The sequence below is a fragment of the Pseudochaenichthys georgianus genome, chromosome 6, assembly GCF_902827115.2.
Source record: "Pseudochaenichthys georgianus chromosome 6, fPseGeo1.2, whole genome shotgun sequence".
NCBI lineage: Eukaryota > Metazoa > Chordata > Actinopteri > Perciformes > Channichthyidae > Pseudochaenichthys > Pseudochaenichthys georgianus.
This window is the reverse complement of record NC_047508.1, coordinates 17,504,048-17,524,540: the sequence shown is the minus strand read 5'-3', so window position 1 is coordinate 17,524,540 and position 20,493 is coordinate 17,504,048. Positions and strand designations below refer to the sequence as shown.

The 20,493-nt window shown below is 42.8% G+C and overlaps 1 protein-coding gene across 4 annotated transcripts in view; it reads left to right on the top strand.

Annotated features, from left to right (window-relative positions):
- srgap1a (SLIT-ROBO Rho GTPase activating protein 1a) overlaps positions 1–20,493 on the top strand; it is a 103,160-nt gene that overhangs the window by 68,943 nt on the left and 13,724 nt on the right. For 3 of the 4 annotated variants that reach the window (XM_034084612.2, XM_034084616.2, XM_034084614.1), the window contains exons 9-18: positions 2,431–2,628; positions 3,127–3,211; positions 4,687–4,714; positions 5,931–6,036; positions 8,099–8,159; positions 8,920–8,997; positions 9,164–9,298; positions 11,442–11,547; positions 11,770–11,994; positions 16,682–16,761. In XM_034084612.2, the coding sequence (XP_033940503.1) occupies positions 2,431–2,628; positions 3,127–3,211; positions 4,687–4,714; positions 5,931–6,036; positions 8,099–8,159; positions 8,920–8,997; positions 9,164–9,298; positions 11,442–11,547; positions 11,770–11,994; positions 16,682–16,761 (1,102 nt within the window). Of the gene's footprint in view, positions 1–2,430; positions 2,629–3,126; positions 3,212–4,686; positions 4,715–5,930; positions 6,037–6,625; positions 6,660–8,098; positions 8,160–8,919; positions 8,998–9,163; positions 9,299–11,441; positions 11,548–11,769; positions 11,995–16,681; positions 16,762–20,493 lie in introns of all 4 variants that reach the window. The other variant, XM_034084613.2, reaches the window with a different exon arrangement.

Below are 20,493 nucleotides of genomic sequence, written 5' to 3'. Positions count from 1 at the left end.
CTACGCAGGGAACACATGAGTCATGGTTCCTTATTGAAAATAAACAAACCTAATTTGATCCCGGGGACTTCTCACCAGGTTTGTTGTGCCGCTACACGGACTAATAGGCATACCTAGCGAGTCTCTTTAAAAGCCCTGTTGTAATCGAGCCCAGCAGTGAACACTGGTAACTATTGGTCTGCTGAATAATGGATAAACTCAACAGCTTTTTCACTGGGAGCGATTCTCTCGCATGCATGGGTCCTGTCTTTCTGCTGACAGCTGGGCCTCTCGCCTCCACGGGGGCCACCCGGGATGTAGCTCTAGGGAGAGGGGGACCCGACACACTCCGAGCGTGTAACTCATGACTGCCGTGGATTAAAAAAAACGCAGTGTAGATTTCTGAATGTTTTCTCTGTCTTTTAAAGGCAGCAGGTTTTTCATTTCACTCACAAGACAGAATTATGTTATAGCAAAGTTTTACGACGGCAGAATCCCCCATTTCCTTCACTACGCCGTCATTAGTCGTGTTTAAACCTGCCGTGTGTTTTTGCTTCAAGACGGGATGGATGACACTTTTAACTACATCCACATTGTGTATGTCAGCGCTGTAATCTATCAGTGTTACACTTGAAAGAGAGTCCACCTTGCTTTTCAGGTGTTTTGTTCTTCTTTTTTGGAGGCAAAATGAGTCACAGGTTAAACTATTTAAAAGAAAAACAAGCTAATCTCCCGTTGTCTCGGTGTGTGTAACGGCACCATGAGGAATCCAGCCTGTTCTTTCATTAGCGCTGAGGTCAGACTCACTTAATAACCCAGACACAGGGTCACTACCTTTGAATAGGGGGCCTCCTGACCATTAGGAGTAATTAGGAGGGCTTCCAGCTGCGACTCGCTGTCGGCGGCGCTGACCTGTGATGCGCACACAGTTGAGCTGCGATGCTCACAGCTCTCATAACCCCAGAGTCTCTGTTGAAGACAAATAAACGTTTTGAGCTCAGAGCTGGTTGAGGATGTTTCAGCATCAGCAGGGCCTCTTTCCTTCTGCAGCTTTTTCACATCACTGATTCGTGCTCTCGGGCTTGACAGTCTCTAGGCCCTTCGTCCTTGTCTTATTTTTATCTTTTTTGGTCTCCTTTTTCAATGCTCCACATTTTGCACTTTTCCTTAACCTATATAGCCCTATGTTTATATTATTTTATGTGTTTATATCCATTTATGTGAGACCATTCTGTACATACATATATGGATTATATGTGTTATTATATGTTTATTTCTGCCCTCGACGTACCCCCTTTTTTTAAGACATTTTTTATTTAAATGTCTTGGACATGGAATATTTAAATTAGGAATTGGACATTTTTATGTTGACAATAGTCATTTAATTGAGGGATAGACTTGGGGTGGATTTTGTTGCATAAATTGAATCTTTGGCTTGAGGGAGATATGGGTCAGTTAATCCACCCTGACTAAAATATCCCAATTATTGGATGGATTGCCATGTCATTTCGTACAGACTAAAGGGGTTTTGACTAACTGTCTGCAAAACTGAGGACATTCCATCAGCCTCCATTTTTTTCATTTGAGCGCTAATTAACATGTGCAAAGATTTAGACTATTATACCTGCTAAACATCAACATGTTGCCATTTCTCTGTCACTGTGGATTTGTTAGAAAGCTAATGTTTGCTATTATCTCAAAGTCAAGCTATGTGCTATGTTAAATGAAGCTTCACAGAGCTGCTAGCATGGCTATGAAGTGGCACTTTTCTTTCAAAAATATTACTGACAACAATTTTTATAACACCAGGGCTTTTGAGACATGATTCTTGAAGTCTAAATCACGTCTTTGTACGGCAAGCTCTCAATTAATAGTTTGCACAATTAATTTGCATCTCTTTTGGTCTCTTCAACTGTAAAAAGCTGTCGCATCCTTATTTGCCCTCCCATTTTGTTTTGACATCATCCCTCATCTTACATCCTCATTTACTGGGCACAGCCACTAGCAGTGGCCGTACATCCTTGGCAGTAAGAAGGAGGGATCACTCCGCAAAGTCCTGACGTTTATGGGCGGCGGCAGAATCACTTTTTCAGAGAGGGTAGAGGCGGTTTTGGAAATGTATCTTAAAAGCCTGTGACTGAATGCATCGTCTCTAGCATACTCTCTCCCTCTGAGTGCAAGCAAACTGATTGCTTTGGCCGGGAGTCATGTTCAGGGGCTGATGGATTTTTGGGGAACTTTAGGCATTTTGTCAGAAAACACCTGCATTGTTTAGAGTGTCATGGGATAGCGAGAGAGGTTTTTATGGAGTGTGATGATTTAAACCGCGAGATATGCTGTGATGTAACATGGTGATAGTGAAGAGATGACATCTAGCTTTTTAGCTGGCTGTGTTTTTGCAATTGTTCAACTTTTCTTCATCTTTCCCCCTTATCCTTTGTGTGTTTCCAGATCAAAAAGACATCTGAGGCCACCCTGACCACCATCCAGGACATGACGACTATCGAAGACTACGACGTGTCCGAGTGTTTCCACCACAGCCGGTCCACGGAGTCGGTCAAATCCACCGTTTCTGAGACGTACCTCAGCAAGCCCAGCATCGCCAAGAGGAGGGCCAATCAGCAGGAGACGGAGCAGTTCTACTTCATGGTGAGTGGAAGAAGAAGAAGAGAAGAAGATGATGGACATTAAAGGTGTCTTTTCATTTCTGTATGAAAATAGAAATACATCCCTCTTATAGACTCTCTTTGAAGTATTAGTAAGCTTTCTTTACTTAGATTTGTGAAAATGCCAGATTATTGTGGTCTGTTTAATATCTGCTACAAATGTTTGTAAAATGAATCAGAGAATATGAACTAAAGTTATTATCTGCTACTTTAAAAAGCTTAATCTTTCCACGTTGTCCTTAAAAGTCCTTTGCTCATGCACCTTATTATCTTTGATTAGCTGGCAAAGGGGTAGCTTCCCAAAATATGTTCATCTAGTAAGTCTAAGTGCTATCTTTTTCCCATCTGAAGATGGACATGCTCCGATAAAGGCTTTTTTTAAGTGTCCTTTGCCCTTAGCTTTTCTTATCCTAGATTGCTGTCTGAGGAGCGCTGGCTGGCACTCTGGGCCCGCTGTGTAATTACTCTCAATTCTCCACAGAAATTCCGGGAGTTTCTGGAGGGCAGTAATCTCATCTCCAAACTGCAGGCCAAACATGACCTGCTGAAGAGGACACTTGGTGAAGGTACAGTCAAAACCCTTTACTTATAGACACTTCTCTTAAGGCCCAGACACAACAAGTACACATCATGGAACTTTTGCTTATAAGCTGGGTTTGAACACATCACAAAGACGAAAGGGAACACAAACATTCTGCTCATCCCAGATGGCAACAGTCGTCGTCCCTCAACAGAGTACAATAGGAAAACATAGGGCTGTGCATCAACAAGTTGTTGTTGTTATGATACAAACATTAAATGGAGCTTCGTTTGCCAACCATCTTTACACCCGCCCGTCATTCCTGATGGCAATGTTTTTGTGAAAATATCCAGTTATTGGAAGGAAAAGATTACATGAAGATGGACAATCTAACACGCACGCAACTATGTGTCTCTTGACTTAAGTCATGCTTTAGCTAAACAGCCAGTCAGATTGATTTCTTTAAACGACATGGTCCCTAATAAATTCAGCATGCAAGAATCGGTGAAAAAGCGGAACACACCGCGAAGACGAAAGGCGCTCCCCGAGCGCCCGACATTCAGCGACAGACGTTCGCCCTGTTATCTCCAAACTCAAAGCCTGTTGGTTTATACAATATAATGGGTGTATGCTGTATAAGTCCTTTTCAATATCCAAATAGCCACAATCAATAATAATTCTTTATTAAATGTTGTCTTTATTTATTTTCTGCAGTCTTAGTCAAGCAATCGGCCTTTTAACGTGGCACATTTCCCATGGTTTGCCAGCTTTTCTCACTACTCTAAACTCCTCGATTGTAATCTGGGTTTGAGCCCGGCAAGCGAGAGCTGGGGGGGATTGTAAAGTTGTATTATCCGTCTTAGTGATTGATTAGCTCCTAACTTAATGGATATCGTGCATTAGAGGGGCGTCAGTCATTACAAACGGTCTACATTGGTGGAATTTCCTCGGGCTTCAGCTAATCTGCCACTCAGAGAGTCAGTCGAGTCATTGTTCTACCTGCAGTGCTGGTGGTCTCAGTCAAACTGATGAGTGATGAAGCTGTGCTAACAAGGGGAGAAAAGCCTTCTCTCACAAACTCCTTGATCATATAGTTGTTAATGAGCTGTAGTACAGTACGAGTCCCTCAGACTCACAGACAGGTCAGATCCTGTTCACAGGCACAGATGGCCGCGCAAACGAAACCTCTTCTGTTCTCCAAAACCATTTGGAAGCTATTTTGCGCTTAATCTTTGCTAGTCCACACTTGTAGATTGTAAACTGTGTGCCTGCTTGATGTTTTTACTGTAATGAAGCTAATGTGTCTCGAGCTATGAGCTGTTGTATGTGTGTGTGTAGGTGTGTGTATGTGTTTTGTTTGTGCCATTCAAGAGGCCAGCGGTTGCGGACAGATGGCAGGCTTCAAATGCTTCACTGGCCGTATGCAGAGTGCACCGCAGGGACCTCAGAGACAGGTCCTGGCATGTCCACACATCTAACTTCCTCTCACATCTCTTCTCTTTTCTCTCTCTTCCCCCGCAGGCCACAGAGCCGACTACATGACCACAAGGTAAAGTACACACACGCTTCAGGACACCAGCGTATTTAAAACACACATCCAGTGCACTTTTCTTTCAGCTGTGACAGAGATATTTGTGCCGTGTTGCAGCACATCATGGTGCGCACAGGTTGCATCAGGACATTCTCATGGGAAGTCCTCTGTTACCATGACAGCAGAGGAGTCTAGTTAGGAAAAACAACCTGGAGAGCAGTGAGCAGATGTGCCGGCCTCCATGTTTTAAAGTCCAACCTGTTAATGTGTAAAAGGGTGACCTTACTTTCCTTTCCCTACCTGTAAAAAGAGTGGGAAGTGACAAAGTAGACAATGTTCAACCTAATAAATAAGGGAAATTATTTGCATTGAAATAAGAAGGAGTTGGTTCCAAAAAAAAAAGTAATAGAAAATGTCTGTTGCATCTTTGTTTATCTTGCACATCTTTGAAAACCCATCATTTATGTTCAAAAGTGGAGATAGCTTATTGGATATACTATACCCTTTCTTCCTTCATATAAAACACAGCATTCAGAGATGCCACCTTGAGCTCTGTGATAGACATTTTTCACGATTTTCTAACATTTTATAGATAGAAAAATGTATTGAGAACATGTTTGGCAAATTGAGAGGCAGCCATGTTCTTGGGTGGGGATAATCACCACTAGTTCTAAACAAGTGTGAATTTTAAAAAAAAGTGATCCGTTGGCATGGCAACGTTTTTATCTTTTGTTTGCATGATAATATATTTGAAATACCTTGAGGCTTTTCTAGCTGAATAATTCATTATGATTGAGCAGCAGAAGCGACCAAAGTCCCATACTTTGGAATCTTAGTCAGACTGGTCACAAGAAGCCAAATAGAATGAAATCACAAACCAAGCCACACGCGCACACACACACACACACACACACACACACACACACACACACACACACACACACACACACACACACACACACACACACACAGAGGAAATCCCCTGCAGGGCCTGCCATGAGGAGGATGCTGACACATATGATGCTCCCAGCAGGTCGGATATTTCACTGGCCTGTGACAGGATTATAAAGAATAAGCAAATTCATGGCTTTCACTGGTGTCTGAAAATAACCTTTTTCACCTGCCTCATGTCTGAAGCCTCAACTTCAGTTTTTGGAGGATATTTAAGGATAGATGAACCACACTACAACAAACTGCATTGTTTACTTTTTCTAACACACTCTTTGTATTCTAGACATCCCAATGGGCAGTTCAGAACCCACACCGGCACCCGGCGGGCTAGACCCCGCTCTGTTTTTAATGTTAGGTTATTTAATGGCAATTTGGAGTCATTTATCAAGGTACTGATTACCAATCTGCCTGCCCGACGTTGTTCCTCCTCCTCCTATCTATTTTCTGTCTTGCTCTGGCTCACTGGCCATTTTGGTGGGTTCCCCAAAAGCATTTGAGCTCACATTAATCTTTTACCAACAAAAACAAATAATTCTGGAAACCTTCCTCGTGGGTCAGTGAGCTCTGGTGTCAGACCTGTGAGGTTGGCTCTGATAGATTTGGAGGGCTGCAGGAGGAGAGGAATGTTTGTCTCAGTCAGCTCCCCTGACTCGCTGCTGACCTGGCATCACTGCGCTGCTCTGCCAGAGATATGAATTCCTCCAGAGGCAGAGCAGAGGCCAGTGGGAACTGCAGGGTGACTGGCAGTCAGGGAGCAGATGGCAGACTGATAAGGTGCCCTGCCTCCCTCCTCGGGCCTCTTCTCTGCCTCCACGTCCGGTCCTGCCTGTCCACTTCTCATTGTTTCCTTATGGGTGTGATGCACAGAGGGGAATGAGGGTGCGCTCTTAGCAAAAGCTTTGGTGGGGAGCTGCTGTGGTCCTAATCTGGGTCTTGCTTTTCTCTCTCTTTCTGTTTCTCTGCGACAATTCTCTATAGCCGCGGACGAAGGAACTCACACGCTCGACATCAGGTACCTTGAAGCACCTTGGGGAGCCCATGCTGCTTTCCTGCGCTCATTTTCTTCATCTGTCCTGCTCTAACACCATTTGTATATCTTACTGTGTTTGTCTATATCTTGTATACATAACCTGACATCTGTGAGAAGACTGAGACAGACTGAATTGAAGCTTTTATCCTTAACAGGACACCGCAATCAAACATGTATAATTTCCACTTACTTGTAGTGTTCTTTAGATCTAGATTGTTTTTGATATCAGTTAAAACGGCTCACAACAAGGTCTGTGGATAACCTTGAGTAACCGGGGCATGATTTCTAAAAAGAGTTTTTCAAATGTGTTTTAGTTCCATTCTAATGGAGAGAAGGCAGTAATTGACTCTTCAAGCAAGTGGGAAATAGATAAATGTTTGATTTTGGGGGGACCTTTTCCTCTAAACTGATTTTGCTGATCTTAGTTTAAATTGTGTTTCCCAGCATGAACCACATCGGTATGAAATCGATGTGATATAAAGCAGTCATCCCCAGTCTCGCATACCTAAAGAGATAGTATTACATAATCCTGCTGCACCAGACTCTTTGCCCACTCTGACAATAGATAGTTTTGATGTTGGCATGGTCGCTGTGTCGGGCCGTGCGTTTACCCCTGAGGACTGTAAACAGATCCACTGTATCATTAAAAGCATGTACTGAGTCCCTGTCCAGCACGGAGCCGTGGGATCAGCTGGCACCACAGCAGAACAGTCAGCGTCTGAGCAGCGAGAGGAGAGTGTTTTCCCTTCTCATCTCACCACTCCTGCCCGAGCTCCATACCGAGTGTGTGGCTCTTTAGATAAGCTCTCCTCAATTTAAATTTGATTGCTAGAATAACAAAACACATAGTATGTTTAGCAACACTAGAGGCCAGTTGAAATGTGTTTACAACAAGTTTGCTGTGGATTATAAGTGTTGTTTTTTTTAATATATTCTGATCTTTTTATGCTCAGTGAGTTATTCTGGGAGACTGGGCATGAACAAATAGCTGGAAATGTCAACTCAATCTGTCTCAGTAACATCACAAAATGGTGACCCTCCCTTTTTATATAAATACCGTCTTCACTTCCTCTGGGTGTGCATGTTTTTAAATTCACATTAACCAGTTTCTTTCAGAGCCCGACAGATATTTCAGCAAATTGATGTTATCTGTATATTTACTGATTAACGTTAAGCATTATCTTAGATTTACTTTTCATGTTTATTTAAAAGAAGTACATGTAGAAGTCTTTTTTTTTATATTTACATTGATAAATCTACCAGATTGTATTTGATTTATTTATATTTTCTCAATTATTGATCTCGATAACATCTGAAACGCCGGTTGTATCTGTCGGGCTCTAGCTGTTGTACATGTTATACAAACAGCACATTGTACATGATCTGACATTTGGGTGTTTTTGTTCACTTTTCCTACACAGGACTCTGGACAAGCTATCCCCCGCGTGGTTGAAAGCTGTATTCGCTGCATAAATTTGTATGGTGAGTTGGATGTTGTGTATAAACACGTTTGTCACGACAGATATGCAACCATAACTTGATGACAGTATTTATGGGTTCTTCTCATAAACCAGCATCTTCATCTCCAAATCTGTCTGACTTTGGTTAAAGGGGACTTCAAGTGAATCCCAGGCATTCATTGCTTGGGTGTGTACATAGTTTTTCATGTTGGGGCTCTACTGTGTTCAGTCATGGGGAAATGCAGATTCCATCCTGTTTACAGCGGCGCTGCCTTTTTACACCCAGTTTCTCAAACGCACCATGAGACAAACAAACAGACAGACAGCTGAGCCTGGCACAAGTGATGCAAAACAATTTAATTTTCAAGCCAAATTGAAAAAAAGATACACAATAAAAACTGAGACTCTTTGAGCATTAAATATGTGACAGAAGTGAGATGTCATGGTTTGCAGGCACTGCATCTTACAGGGAACAAGTAATGACGTAGACATTTAAAAGTGACAAAACGGCCGACTAATCATGCTTCCTCCTCACCCTTGACCCTTCCCCTTATTACGTCCTAATCCCAGCTGGAAGACACTTGAGTAAAGCTTGATTGCAGCCTCCCTGACTCATTAATTATCTTTAATTAGAAAAGTGAGGGGGCTTAACAGGGAGGATGTGCTTTTTAGGTCCGGAGTGAGGGTCTCTTTCTTTCTGTAAGTAGACTTAGGACCACATTGAGTATCTGTCGTGTACACTCTGTCTTCCTTACCGTCTGCCCTTGTTTATTTCCTTTCAGGCCTTCAACATCAAGGAATATTTCGCGTATCTGGATCCCATCTCGAAGTCAATGACATCAAGAACTCGTTTGAAAGAGGTACGTTGTAACCAATCATTACACAATCTATGGAACATATTATAACCAATCATTACACAATCTATGGAACATATTAAGCCAGTGGGCTAATTGTAATTTAGACATATTTCACACCTCAGTCGTGTGCATTCTTAATCATTTAGGATATCGTTTGTCTGTGTCTTAGGAAATGACCCCCTGGCGGACGATGATAACAATCATGACATCAACTCGGTGGCCGGCGTTCTCAAACTTTACTTCCGTGGTCTGGAGAACCCTCTTTTCCCCAAAGAGAGGTTCAATGATCTGCTGTCTTGCATCAGTAAGAAACAACACTTTTGCTTTGTGTCAGACATGTCGTTTATTTTCTGAGTGCATCTCTTTCTAATGATCTTATCATAACAACTGTTATTATACTGTGGTTAATTCATCTCACTTAGATGGAATCTGTCTTTCAAATTAACTTATAGTTTACGGCACATATGTGAAAAAAAACAACGGAAAAAGTTTTTCACAAGCACAATTTTGAGTCCTTAACTTTAATTAAAATACACATGTGTTTTATTCCCAAGATTGCCCATAAATTAGAGCATTTTTGATGGACTTAAATGTACACTTGTCACCAGCACATGGACCCCTTTTTAAAGTAAGAAACTATAAAAAAACAGGTTTGAAATTAAACAAGTCACACTGTTAATCATAACCGTAAACATAAAACTACAGTCATCTACAAGCTGAAGGAATGAAGAGTACATATTCTCTGTTTGTTCCATCCATATGTCTATTATTGTGAAGATTAAAGCTTGCTTATATTCCTGGATATGTTTTACTTTGTGGTAATCTTATTAGCTAGCATCGTTAGCATAATTCCCACTGACTGCAGTATTTTGTCAGCAGAATGGCTCTGACTTCTCCTTGGCACCTTGTTTTATTACAACTCTGAGATATTTGGTCGAGTACTGAGAAGGAAATTATCCATCGTAAGTGGCATAAAGCTGGCCATGCTTCCAAATCGCAGTGGAATGTTAAATGTCTGCAGCACTGGGCGGCGTTTGAATCCAGAGCTGAATCTACTGTACACTGAGGTCAACAGAAGAATAGTCCCAGTCATTCTGCTGTGAGTCAGTTCAAAGACAAGTCAGCTCTTTGTGTGGCCTTTTCTCATCTTTTAAGACATTAGGGGGGCTTTAGGCTCTGTTACAGAACAATTGAACATGCATCGCGTCACATGGGCAAAGCGTGTGCTGCAATGCCTGGTGCAGCTTTGTGTAGACCATGTGAGTGTGTGCTTTTATCTTCATGCAGGCTTTAGTGTACTGGCAAGTGTGCAAAGTGTTTCCTGGGTGTATTTGTACACAGCGTGAGTGATGGGGATTCCCTGTTTACATTCCCCAGCTCAACATGCCAGTGATTGCAGTGTGGGCCGAACGCCCGGCAGGCTTCATATTAAAAATGATCTGCTTATTCCATGCGAAGAAGCTCCGACCAGCTACAAGAACGTTTTTCCTTTTAACTGCTCTCAGTTGACTGTTTTTTCCCCAACACAGCAGCTTACTGCAGCTGCTAATATTTTTCCTTTGGGAATTAACAGCAGGGATGTTTCACGTGAGTGTTCTCGCGTGTGTGTTTCCAGGTTGATGTATAAGTGTACACTGGAGTAGGTCTCTGAATAAGATCTTCTGAAGTGCTCAGGAGCCTTGCAGAATCCTAGTTAGGTATTCATGAAAAATGAAATACATCACAAGTAGCCCAGAAGCTCAAATCCCAGATGGCAAGTGGCTGGAGGGTGACAACGCTATTTTTAGCACCCAGCAGAGCCCCAGCCAAGCCAAATAAAATAGGCTGCTTCAAGCGCCACAGCGGAACAAATGAGATAGTAATGAAAGACATAAAGGTTCACAGTCAACCCTGTTGATAAAGGGAAAGGATTGAACATGCTTTGTTTTTGTTTTTAAAGTTACAATTGTGTTCCTCCAATAATTATGTTTTAGAAAAAGTCACTTCTTTGTTGGTAGGGTTAGTGAATAACAGAGAACTTGACGAAATGATTTTGAAAACGAGATACTCTATTCCTCTCGAGCAGGAATACAAACTGGGCGTCCCTGTCGCCAGGTGCAAACAGAAAAGCTGACTTCCTCCTTCTTTTCCTCTTCTTCTTCCTTTTGGTGTCAGCAGTGAGACACAGGCTGAGATCAAGGTCATCAGAGAGTTGATACATTTCCTGTGGCCTCTACACACACGCGCACACATACACATTTTACATTGCACTTTAGTTATAAATCATTGTTGGTCATCCAGAGACGTACATTTATTCTGATAAGTAAAAGGCTCAGCTTCAATATTCAGTTTTGTTTATATGCTCATATATTGCGTGGATGGAAAAAGAGGGCTTTGTTCATTTGCTATTATTTTCTACTTATATAACTGTACTGACATTACTGACCTCTCTTGTGTTGCTTCTATAGGAATAGAGAGCCTGTACGAGAGGGCGCTGTTCATCCGTAAGATCCTCCTGACCATTCCCAGATCAGTCCTCATCGTCATGCGCTACCTCTTCGCCTTCCTCAACCAGTAGGTTTATGGATACTTATCAGTAAAACCATCCTTTACTTCACTTCCTAAGGATTGCTTCCTCTTTATGAAATGTCATTTTAAAAAGCATTCACAGCTGTCGGTCATGATTCTATCTGAAATACTTTCCCCAGTGCTGTTTCCTCTCAATCTGCCTTAACTTGGTGTCCTTGTCCCCATCTATCCTTTCCTACCCTCTTACATCCACCCTCCCCTCTTCAGCGTGTCCCAGTACAGTGATGAGAACATGATGGACCCGTACAACCTGGCAATATGTTTCGGCCCCACGCTTATGCCCACACCAGAAACCCAGGACCAGGTCTCCTGCCAGGCCCACGTCAACGAGATTGTCAAGACCATCATCATCCACAATGAGAACATCTTTCCTGATGCCAAAGAACTGGAGGGGCCCATCTATGAGAAGTGTATGGCCGGAGGAGACTATTGGTGAGCAATGATGCATTTAGCTGGTGTTGCTATTGATTAAAGGCACTCTAGGAAACGTTACACATGTTTTAATTGCTTTGTGTTCCACTTTTTTTTTTTGACAGACTTGACTTTAATATTTCAACTGAGATCCTCCCCAACTTTCTCCGTTGCCTATAACAGCCTGTGGACTTACTTCTATGTAGGCCTGTGGCGGTTTTGCTACGGATATTCTAAAGATGAGAAGTTTAAACAGTGTGGAGCTAACTTAGCATAATACTGTATTAAGTTGGAGACGAAAGCTAATTCATCACCATGTGCTGGTCTGGCTGGTGAATTGGCTTGCTAACAGTTTTCTACCTTACTTTATCCTAACAAGGCAGCAAATGCCAAGTGCGGTATAGCTAAGTTGCAGCTAGCTGCTAACCTTCAAATCAAATCAAATCAAAGTTTATTTATAGAGCACATTTAAAAACGATTTTGGTCGAGCCAAAGTGCTGTACATGTAATTTAAACACATAAAAACACAATACATCACAATAAAAGACAATAAATCACAACAGATAAAGAGACACATGGAACAGTCAGGAGTCGTGACCCCACTCTAACTAGAAGGCCAGAGAGAAGTAGTGTGTCTTCAGTGTGGATTTAAAAGCCCCTAGGGTCTGGGCCGACTTCACATGGAGGGGAAGAGTGTTCCAGAGCCTGGGGCCAGCTGCTGCGAAGGCTCGGTGCCCTCGGGTTTTGAGCCTAGTCTTAGGCACTACCAGCAGAAGCTGATCAGCAGATCTTAAGGCTCTGCCTGGGGTGTAGCGCTGGAGGAGTTCAGCTATATAGGCCGGAGCCAACCCATTTACAGAGCGTTACAATAGTCCAGTCTTGAGGTCACAAAGGCATTAATAACCCTTTCCAGGACTTTAAAAGATAAATACGACTTGGTTTTGGCCAATAGTCTTATTTTAAAAAAGCAGGATTTTACTACGGTGCTGACCTGCTTGTCGAATTTAAAAGTACTATTGAAGGTCACTCCAAGGTTCATGACAGAGGGGAGGATGTTTTTACTTAGGGAGCCCAGAATATCAACCGGAGAGGCTGGAGGTTGGGGTCCGAAAAAGGTTACCTCGGTCTTACTCTCATTGAGGGTGAGGAAGTTTTTGCTCAGCCAGGATTTTTTCTCTGTTAAGCAGTCCTTCAACTGCTGTAGTGAGTTGACATTTGCTTTGCGAGGCAGATAGATCTGTACATCGTCCGCGTAGCAGTGGAAGGGAATATTGTGTTTCGTAAGAATTTAACCTAGGGGCAGTATGTACAGTAAAAAGAGGATGGGGTCCAGAATTGAGCCTTGGGGGACCCCACAGGTAAGAGGGGCTTTGGCAGAGAAGGCACCTAGCTGCACTAAAAACCTACGCTCTGTCAGGTAAGACCTGAACCATGCAAGGGCAGAGCCTGTGATGCCTGCGGACTGTTCAAGCCGTGACAACAGGATGCTATGGTCTACAGTGTCAAAGGCAGCTGTCAGGTCTAACAGCACCAAGACAGCTGGGCTACCTGAGTCGGCGGCAAAGAGCAGATCATTAAAAACTCTTAAAAGGGCTGTTTCAGTGCTGTGCATGGGTTTAAAGCCAGACTGAAACTTCATGGATACCATGCGTGGTTAAAAATGACTGCAGCTGGGCGTAGACTACTCGCTCCAGGGCTTTAGATAAAAAAGGTAGCTGGGAAATGGGCCTAAAATGTGCGAGAATGGAAGGGTCAAGATTTTTCTTTTTAAGTAGTGGCTTGACCACGGCATGTTTGAAGGCAGCTGGGACACATCCTGAGCTGAGAGAGGTGTTTATAAGTAATAAAATACTTGCTCCAACTGATTCGAAAACGTCTCTGAGAAGGCGAGAGGGAATGCTGTCTGAGGTGCAGTTTGTCGGCCGCAGGTGCATGACTACATCCGAGAGAGAAGAGAGGGATACAGGCTCAAAGTGGTCGAGGACAGCAGGGCACAGAAAAGGAGCAGAATCTGGGTTAGCACTAGTGTGGGCTCGCCTAAGCACAGATACTTTTTCAATAAAAAATGTAAGAAACGTATCACAGAGAGTAGTCGATGGCACAATTGGAGAAACATCACAGGGATTAATGATCGAGTTAAGGACATTAAAAAGAACCTGAGGTTTATGGCTGTTTTTGGAGATTAACAGAGACATGTGCTGTGTTTTGGCTGCTTTGACTGCCGTCTGGTAGTCAGCAAGGCAAGCACGAAGGATTTCTAGGGAGACATGGAGTTTGTCCTTTTTCCATTTTCTCTCGGCACGCCTGCAAGCGCGTCTAAGAGCACGAGTACAGTCATTGAGCCATGGCTGTGAGAGCGCTTTGGTGCGTCTAAGCGTAAAAGGAGCAACAGAATCGAGTATTTGGGTACATGTCGAGCCAAACATGGAGATAAGCTCATCAGCACTAAAAGCACAGTTCATCTCTAATTTACAGATCAGAGAAGCATTAAAAACATCAGAACACAGACGGCGCGCAGGGGCACGTGACTCGACTCCTGCGGAGGGGATCGAGGTTGTAAACCTTAGCTTGCTTGCTCGCTAATGTTATCACTAGCAAAGTGGCATCTGAGTGGAACCACTAGGTTAGCTTTCCAAATTACTTTACCAGCTAATGTGATCTATGATACTAATTTATGTAAAATGACAAAGGGTGTTGAATTTAGCTTTCTTAGCTTTCTGCGGCATAAGTTAAGGATAACCAGCAAGCTGAAATGCGGCTAGGGTCAGGGGCGGCAGGTACTGTAGGCTAGGGAAGGCTAAGCCTTCCCAAATATTTGTGTGACTGCATCCTGGTAAAATAAAAATATAATGTATAATGTTTGTGTCTTTGACATTAGCGCTGCTATGCAGCCACCTGTTCCCTGTAGGCCTACTCCGAAGCAAGTTCAACATATCCTGGATATGTTTGAGTTATCTTAACTAACCCTAACAAACGAGATCTCGCTAAGCGGTCATACGACGCTGGTTATCAACTCGGTAAATCAAGCCAGCGTTTCTTTCTCCAGCTGAGAGCGCGTTTGTGAAAGGGGCGGGGTTAGCTACATTTGACCAATCACAAACAGGGACAAGTGTACTGACAGCGCAGCATCACACTTCATTAATGAAAAGTATACTAATATTAGACAAATATGAACTTTAAACATCCATGACTTAAACATATAATTAATTACATTTGAGTCAACTTAATGTGTTGCTTAAAATAATACGTCTGCATACAGTAGGCTATATGTGACAATGTAAGTGTTGCACGGCCAGATACGGCTCGAGAAGCTGACTCAGATAAGGAACTATTGTGATATTATGTGATCGATGATCTGATTGATGATGATCAGTGTGATATGAATGATAACTGCGACACGTCGGCGTCTTCTCTGCATACATCAGTTTAAACTGTATTTCCTTTATCCTGTAATATGACTTGATAGATTTAAACTCCGCACACTGAGCTCTGATTGGTCAGCAGGCAGTGCTTTCACTGAGTTGAGGCGGGCAGCGTCAGTTAAAAAAAAAGTTATTTAGCCTTCCCAAACCTGAGCTTCACGTGCCGCCTATGGCTAGGTTCTATAGATATGGTGTTGGTTGCTTTATAATGTTTTAGAAATGTGCAAAAGGTTAGCTAGTCAGTATTATGGAGCCATGGTTCAAATCACTTTTGATGTCTGAGCTACAAAGCACACACTGTCGCTACTAGGGCCTGTTGTCACCACTGTATGAACGTCAAGTTGTAGGTTATCCAGGATTAAAAGAGAATGTTGAAAGCATTCTGATGAGATCAGTTCCTGCAGCTGCATAGATTTTCTAAACAACATGTAGAGTCAGACAGAGGTTGGTGATTTTCTTATTACATTTCTTTCCGTGAATGGAACAAAGGCACGCAGCCAAACGTCCTTCATTAGGTGCTCACACATCAAGCAGGTATGCATCGGCTTACAACGCAGCAGCTGTGTCAGTAGTATGTCAGCGGAGATAATTTGAGTAATTACACTCACCAATTATGTGTCTGTGGTTAAGGAACATGACATGGTCAAGCATGTTTCAGTGCTAACTTTAGGTCATGGACTATTTTGTAGGTAAGACGGGCTAAAACAATCTGGCTGGGAAATTATGACTTTTGGAATTGCAGCACATACTGGGGTCAAACAGAGCTGAGTCAAACCTGAGTCACTTTCCTAATGCTAAATATGTAAGCAGTGCTTTTCACTTATTTCTGTATCAATTTTCCCCCCCAGTTGTGATGCCCCATTTTACCACGGGCTGACCCGTCTAAAGCACCTCCATTTTCCCCCTGCAACATACATGATGCCCTGGGGAGATTTGTTGTCTTGGCTGCCTCCCTTTCTTGTAGAAGAGGAGGTGACATGTTAGCATGGGAGGAGACACTGAGCTAATCTGTGTGTGGCATTACCAGCCAGCTCTCACAGCACGATGCCAGAAGATCACCATTTAGAAAAAAGAGGCCCAACCACAGATAGAGGTTATTTGCCTCTTCCTGTTGCTCTTCATAATTGTCTTACCCTGTCATCTTCACTGAAATGAGATCAAAGTTAATTAGAAGATACGGTGTCTTCAAACAACCTTCAGGCTCTGTGTCTGTTTTGAAACTTTCCCTTAATCCCTGCATCGCCTTGGCTGTGACTCTGACCCTTTGCATGTTGTCCCCCCCACAGTGAAAGCCCCTACAGTGAGCACGGAGCCCTGGAGGAAGTGGAAAATGAGGGAGGGACAGAAACACACACCAGCGAGGACGGTGAGTAACAAACATATCTGTATGCATGTCATACAACAACACCCTACTTCAATATGTATGTAACCATGTCATTTTGCACCATTGCTTTCCATCCGTATTGTGATCGGCATCATTTATGAACATCACATTAATTAAAGTTCATTATCACGCCTGAACACTCAATCATAGAATGAAATACTTAAGTCCGTATAAACCCTCCCCTGTCCTTGGTCTTGGGAGGGTTGAATCCAGCAGCTAATCCTGCCTTTCAGTCTGTGAAATGCTGTATCCTTGAAGGGCCAGGGAACTGGGCTCACAGCGATGGACAGCCATTCATATTCTAATGATTCTGCTTCTCCCTCGAGGCCTTGGGACACTTCCACATCCTCCTATTCAAATCCAGGGTGGTCAACACTAACTGGACCCCTTTTGGGAGAGAAGCTTTGTTTTCTTAGGGTCACATTCTTGGGTTAAAATGGTCAACTACCTTGGTTTCCGTAAAATAATAGAAAATGTATGGAAATAACGTTCCAAATTATAAACATCTGTGTTTTCTCTACATTTAACTACATTTCCATGTCCAAGAGAAATATGATGAAAAAACCAACTCACAAAAGCCTTCTCTTCTCATGGTGGGATACTGTGCCTTCATGTAGTCTGACATGTTTTCCATTCGTTTGATTGAAATAATTAGATATGTCCGATCTGAATCAAATGAGTGAGTTGGTTGAAACCAAAACATCAACCGGGATCATTCACTGCTGTGTAAAAGCAGAAAAACACAATAAAGCTGCAGCTATGACAAGAGAGCCCAAGCTTCATATCTTAGAAGCAGACTTCCCCTAGACCTGTTTCCATGGTAACAAGTGCCCAAATCCTGTCTCCTTTGACACCCTGAGATGATTTTTAGGGGCTCCCTGTCACCACGCCCCATTGACTAGTATGAACATCTGGTTGATCTGATCTCACTACATCAGCTGTTCATCACTGCTTCTAAATGAAAGTCATCAACTGGATGTCCTTTATAAAAAGGGACATCTGATTAGAGGAAACTTCGAAAGATTCCCACTGCGAAACACAGATGGCAGCTATCAACTCTTTGAGTAATTAATAGAGGATTATGTTTTCCAGAAATCCCTTGCTACCATGGTTTTGTTCCAAAAGCTTCTCTGAGCGGACGGGGAGGATGTCCTCACTGCATCCAGTCCCTCCCTGCGGAGTCTTGAACTGTGGTCAAGCTATTGTCGTCAGTTATTTTTAAATACCCATGACCTCATTTGGATTCAGACACACAAGGAAACCACTTTTCCTGTTTGCTTACCAGCACTCGACACAGAAATAGCCTCTTCTCAAGGCTAAAAATGTGTGCCCTTAAAGTAAGTAGACACAAGACGGACAGGCGGAGGCATTAAAGTATCCCTCTCTGGCAAAATGATTTACAACGAGAATACAACAAAGTAAATGCTAAGATCAATGATTGTTATATCATAGAGGTAAATGTGGATGATATAGATTGTGTCAGAATGCAGCTTCAGCCTCAGTATATGCAACTCACGTATTACAATTACAGGCCTTTAATTAGCCATGGACGACTGTACAGACATGTATGGTTCCCAGAGGATTAAACCTACAGACTTTAATCATGTTCTCATTTGTTCCTTAAGCGCCACCATATGGTCAAAGTTTCCGTGTGATATTTTGCACATGATAAAGATTGTGTGAGGTCAGTTGCATTATAAAACGTAGGGCCATTTTTCGACCCTCATTTAATACCATTACAGACCTTTTCATTTGCAATGAAAGTTTGTACGGACATTCATAAGTTTGGTACCTACTTAATTATGTGGTCGCTTGACTTTTATTTCAAGCGCTACCACGAGGTCAACATATTTACTTCTAGTTATTTGGCCTACATTCATGTCCCTCTTTAGATTGACTGTAACACTGTTGGTTATTCTTTTCATTTCACATAGCGACATAATCTTGTCAATACTGACATTTCATGACCAAATAATACCTAAAGAAAATGATGACCTTCCAATCCATCAACCTCAGCTGCACCTAACCGCGCTTACTGTCAAATGTAAGCATGCTAACCTGCTAAACTATGTATGGATGAACATTAAACCTGCTCAACATCAGCATGCTGTCATTGTGCCTCAGCATATTTCTGCTCGGGGTTGTCCCACATGACGGTCTCATGGACCGCTGCTGTCACGCCTGGAGATGAACTGCCAGTTTCAGAGTGGCAATTCACGCACAGCATCAATACATTGATGTTCTATCTGCTGGTCAATCCTCAATAAGGGCAGAGGTGAATTATCCAGGACATTGATTAGTTATCACTTTGCAGGAGTGTAGCATGACGTCCTTGTTGTCAAGTGCTCCAGGCAGGCGTGCAGTTATTGTGAAAGGTCAGTGTTCTTCATTGTAGAGGAAAGGTCATCTTTTTTCACCATAAAGAGCCACATCTAAAGCAACTTCATCTCTTCATGTCCAGCATGAAGGCTCCTGCTCTCTTTGTAGCTGCAAACACCATGGATGAATATTTGTCTTCAGGGAAAAGGGAGGATAGGAGAGAAAGGAAGAGACATGGTTTTATACACTCTCCTGTATTGAGTTTAAACATCTCTTAAAACAGGCTTCTGCTCCCCTATATCTATCTATGTAGGAAGAAGTAGAGCAACATTCACCCTGACTCTGCTCCACTGGCTTGTGTAAGACATCTGACAGTTTGTATCTCTTAAACCACAGGCCTCCAGCTCACACAGTCGCAGTGTGTGTCTCTTTGTGTGTAACTTGGAAGTTGTATCTAAAGCGATTCTCAGTTATTATAGCACAACATGAAAGAGAAGAAAATCCACCAAGAGTTCAGTTTATAGCCATCAGTGTTCAGCAGCAGCCACGTCACTGCTGTGTGTGTGTGTGTGTGTGTGTGTGTGTGTGTGTGTGTGTGTGTGTGTGTGTGTGTGTGTGTGTGTGTGTGTGTGTGTGTGTGTGTGTGTGTGTGTGTGTGTGTGTGTGTGTGTGTGTGTGTGTGTGTGTGTGTGTGTGTGTGTGTGTGTGTGTGTGTGTGTGTGTGTGTGTGTGTGTGTGTGTGTGTGTGTGCAGAATGGATGGATTGGTTGAAGTTAGGGAAAGCCAGGAATAGAAATCTCAAAAAGGGCCCCGTCACTTTATTAACAGCCTCGTCCGCTGCAGTGAAGCCAAATTAATTCTGACAGTAAATTCCTGCTTGTCACATTTTATTGAATTCACGTCACATCCACCCTGTCAATCCTTTCAACCAAATGAAGCTAAGAATGTGGCAAGTTAAAGATTGGAAGATGAATAAATAATAGGAGTAGATCAGGTTGAATCTGACAGCAGGAGAAATAAGGAAACCTCCGCCTGTATTTCCTCTCTCTCGCGGTCTCTCTGGGAATGACTTCCAGTTCCTGTGAAAGATATACCATGATGGCTTTTCACAGCCGATAAAAGCTTCATCCATTTAGCCGGTGTATAAAGAGAGCGGCTGTTAGTTGAGGCTGAGGTCTGTTCAGGGGGTCCTTCTGAGATGGGAGGAGGGCAGAGGTAGGAGTGAGGGAGAAAGATAAGGCTATTTTTAGACCGGTGTTGCTGTAGAGCTTGCATATTGGGCTCAGAGACGTGTACCTTTTGTATAAGGAGTCGACTGTGGCTGTAGAAATCACAGATGTTGACATGAATATAAGAAAGGGATTTCATAAACTATGGACTTGGAGAGAATAATTA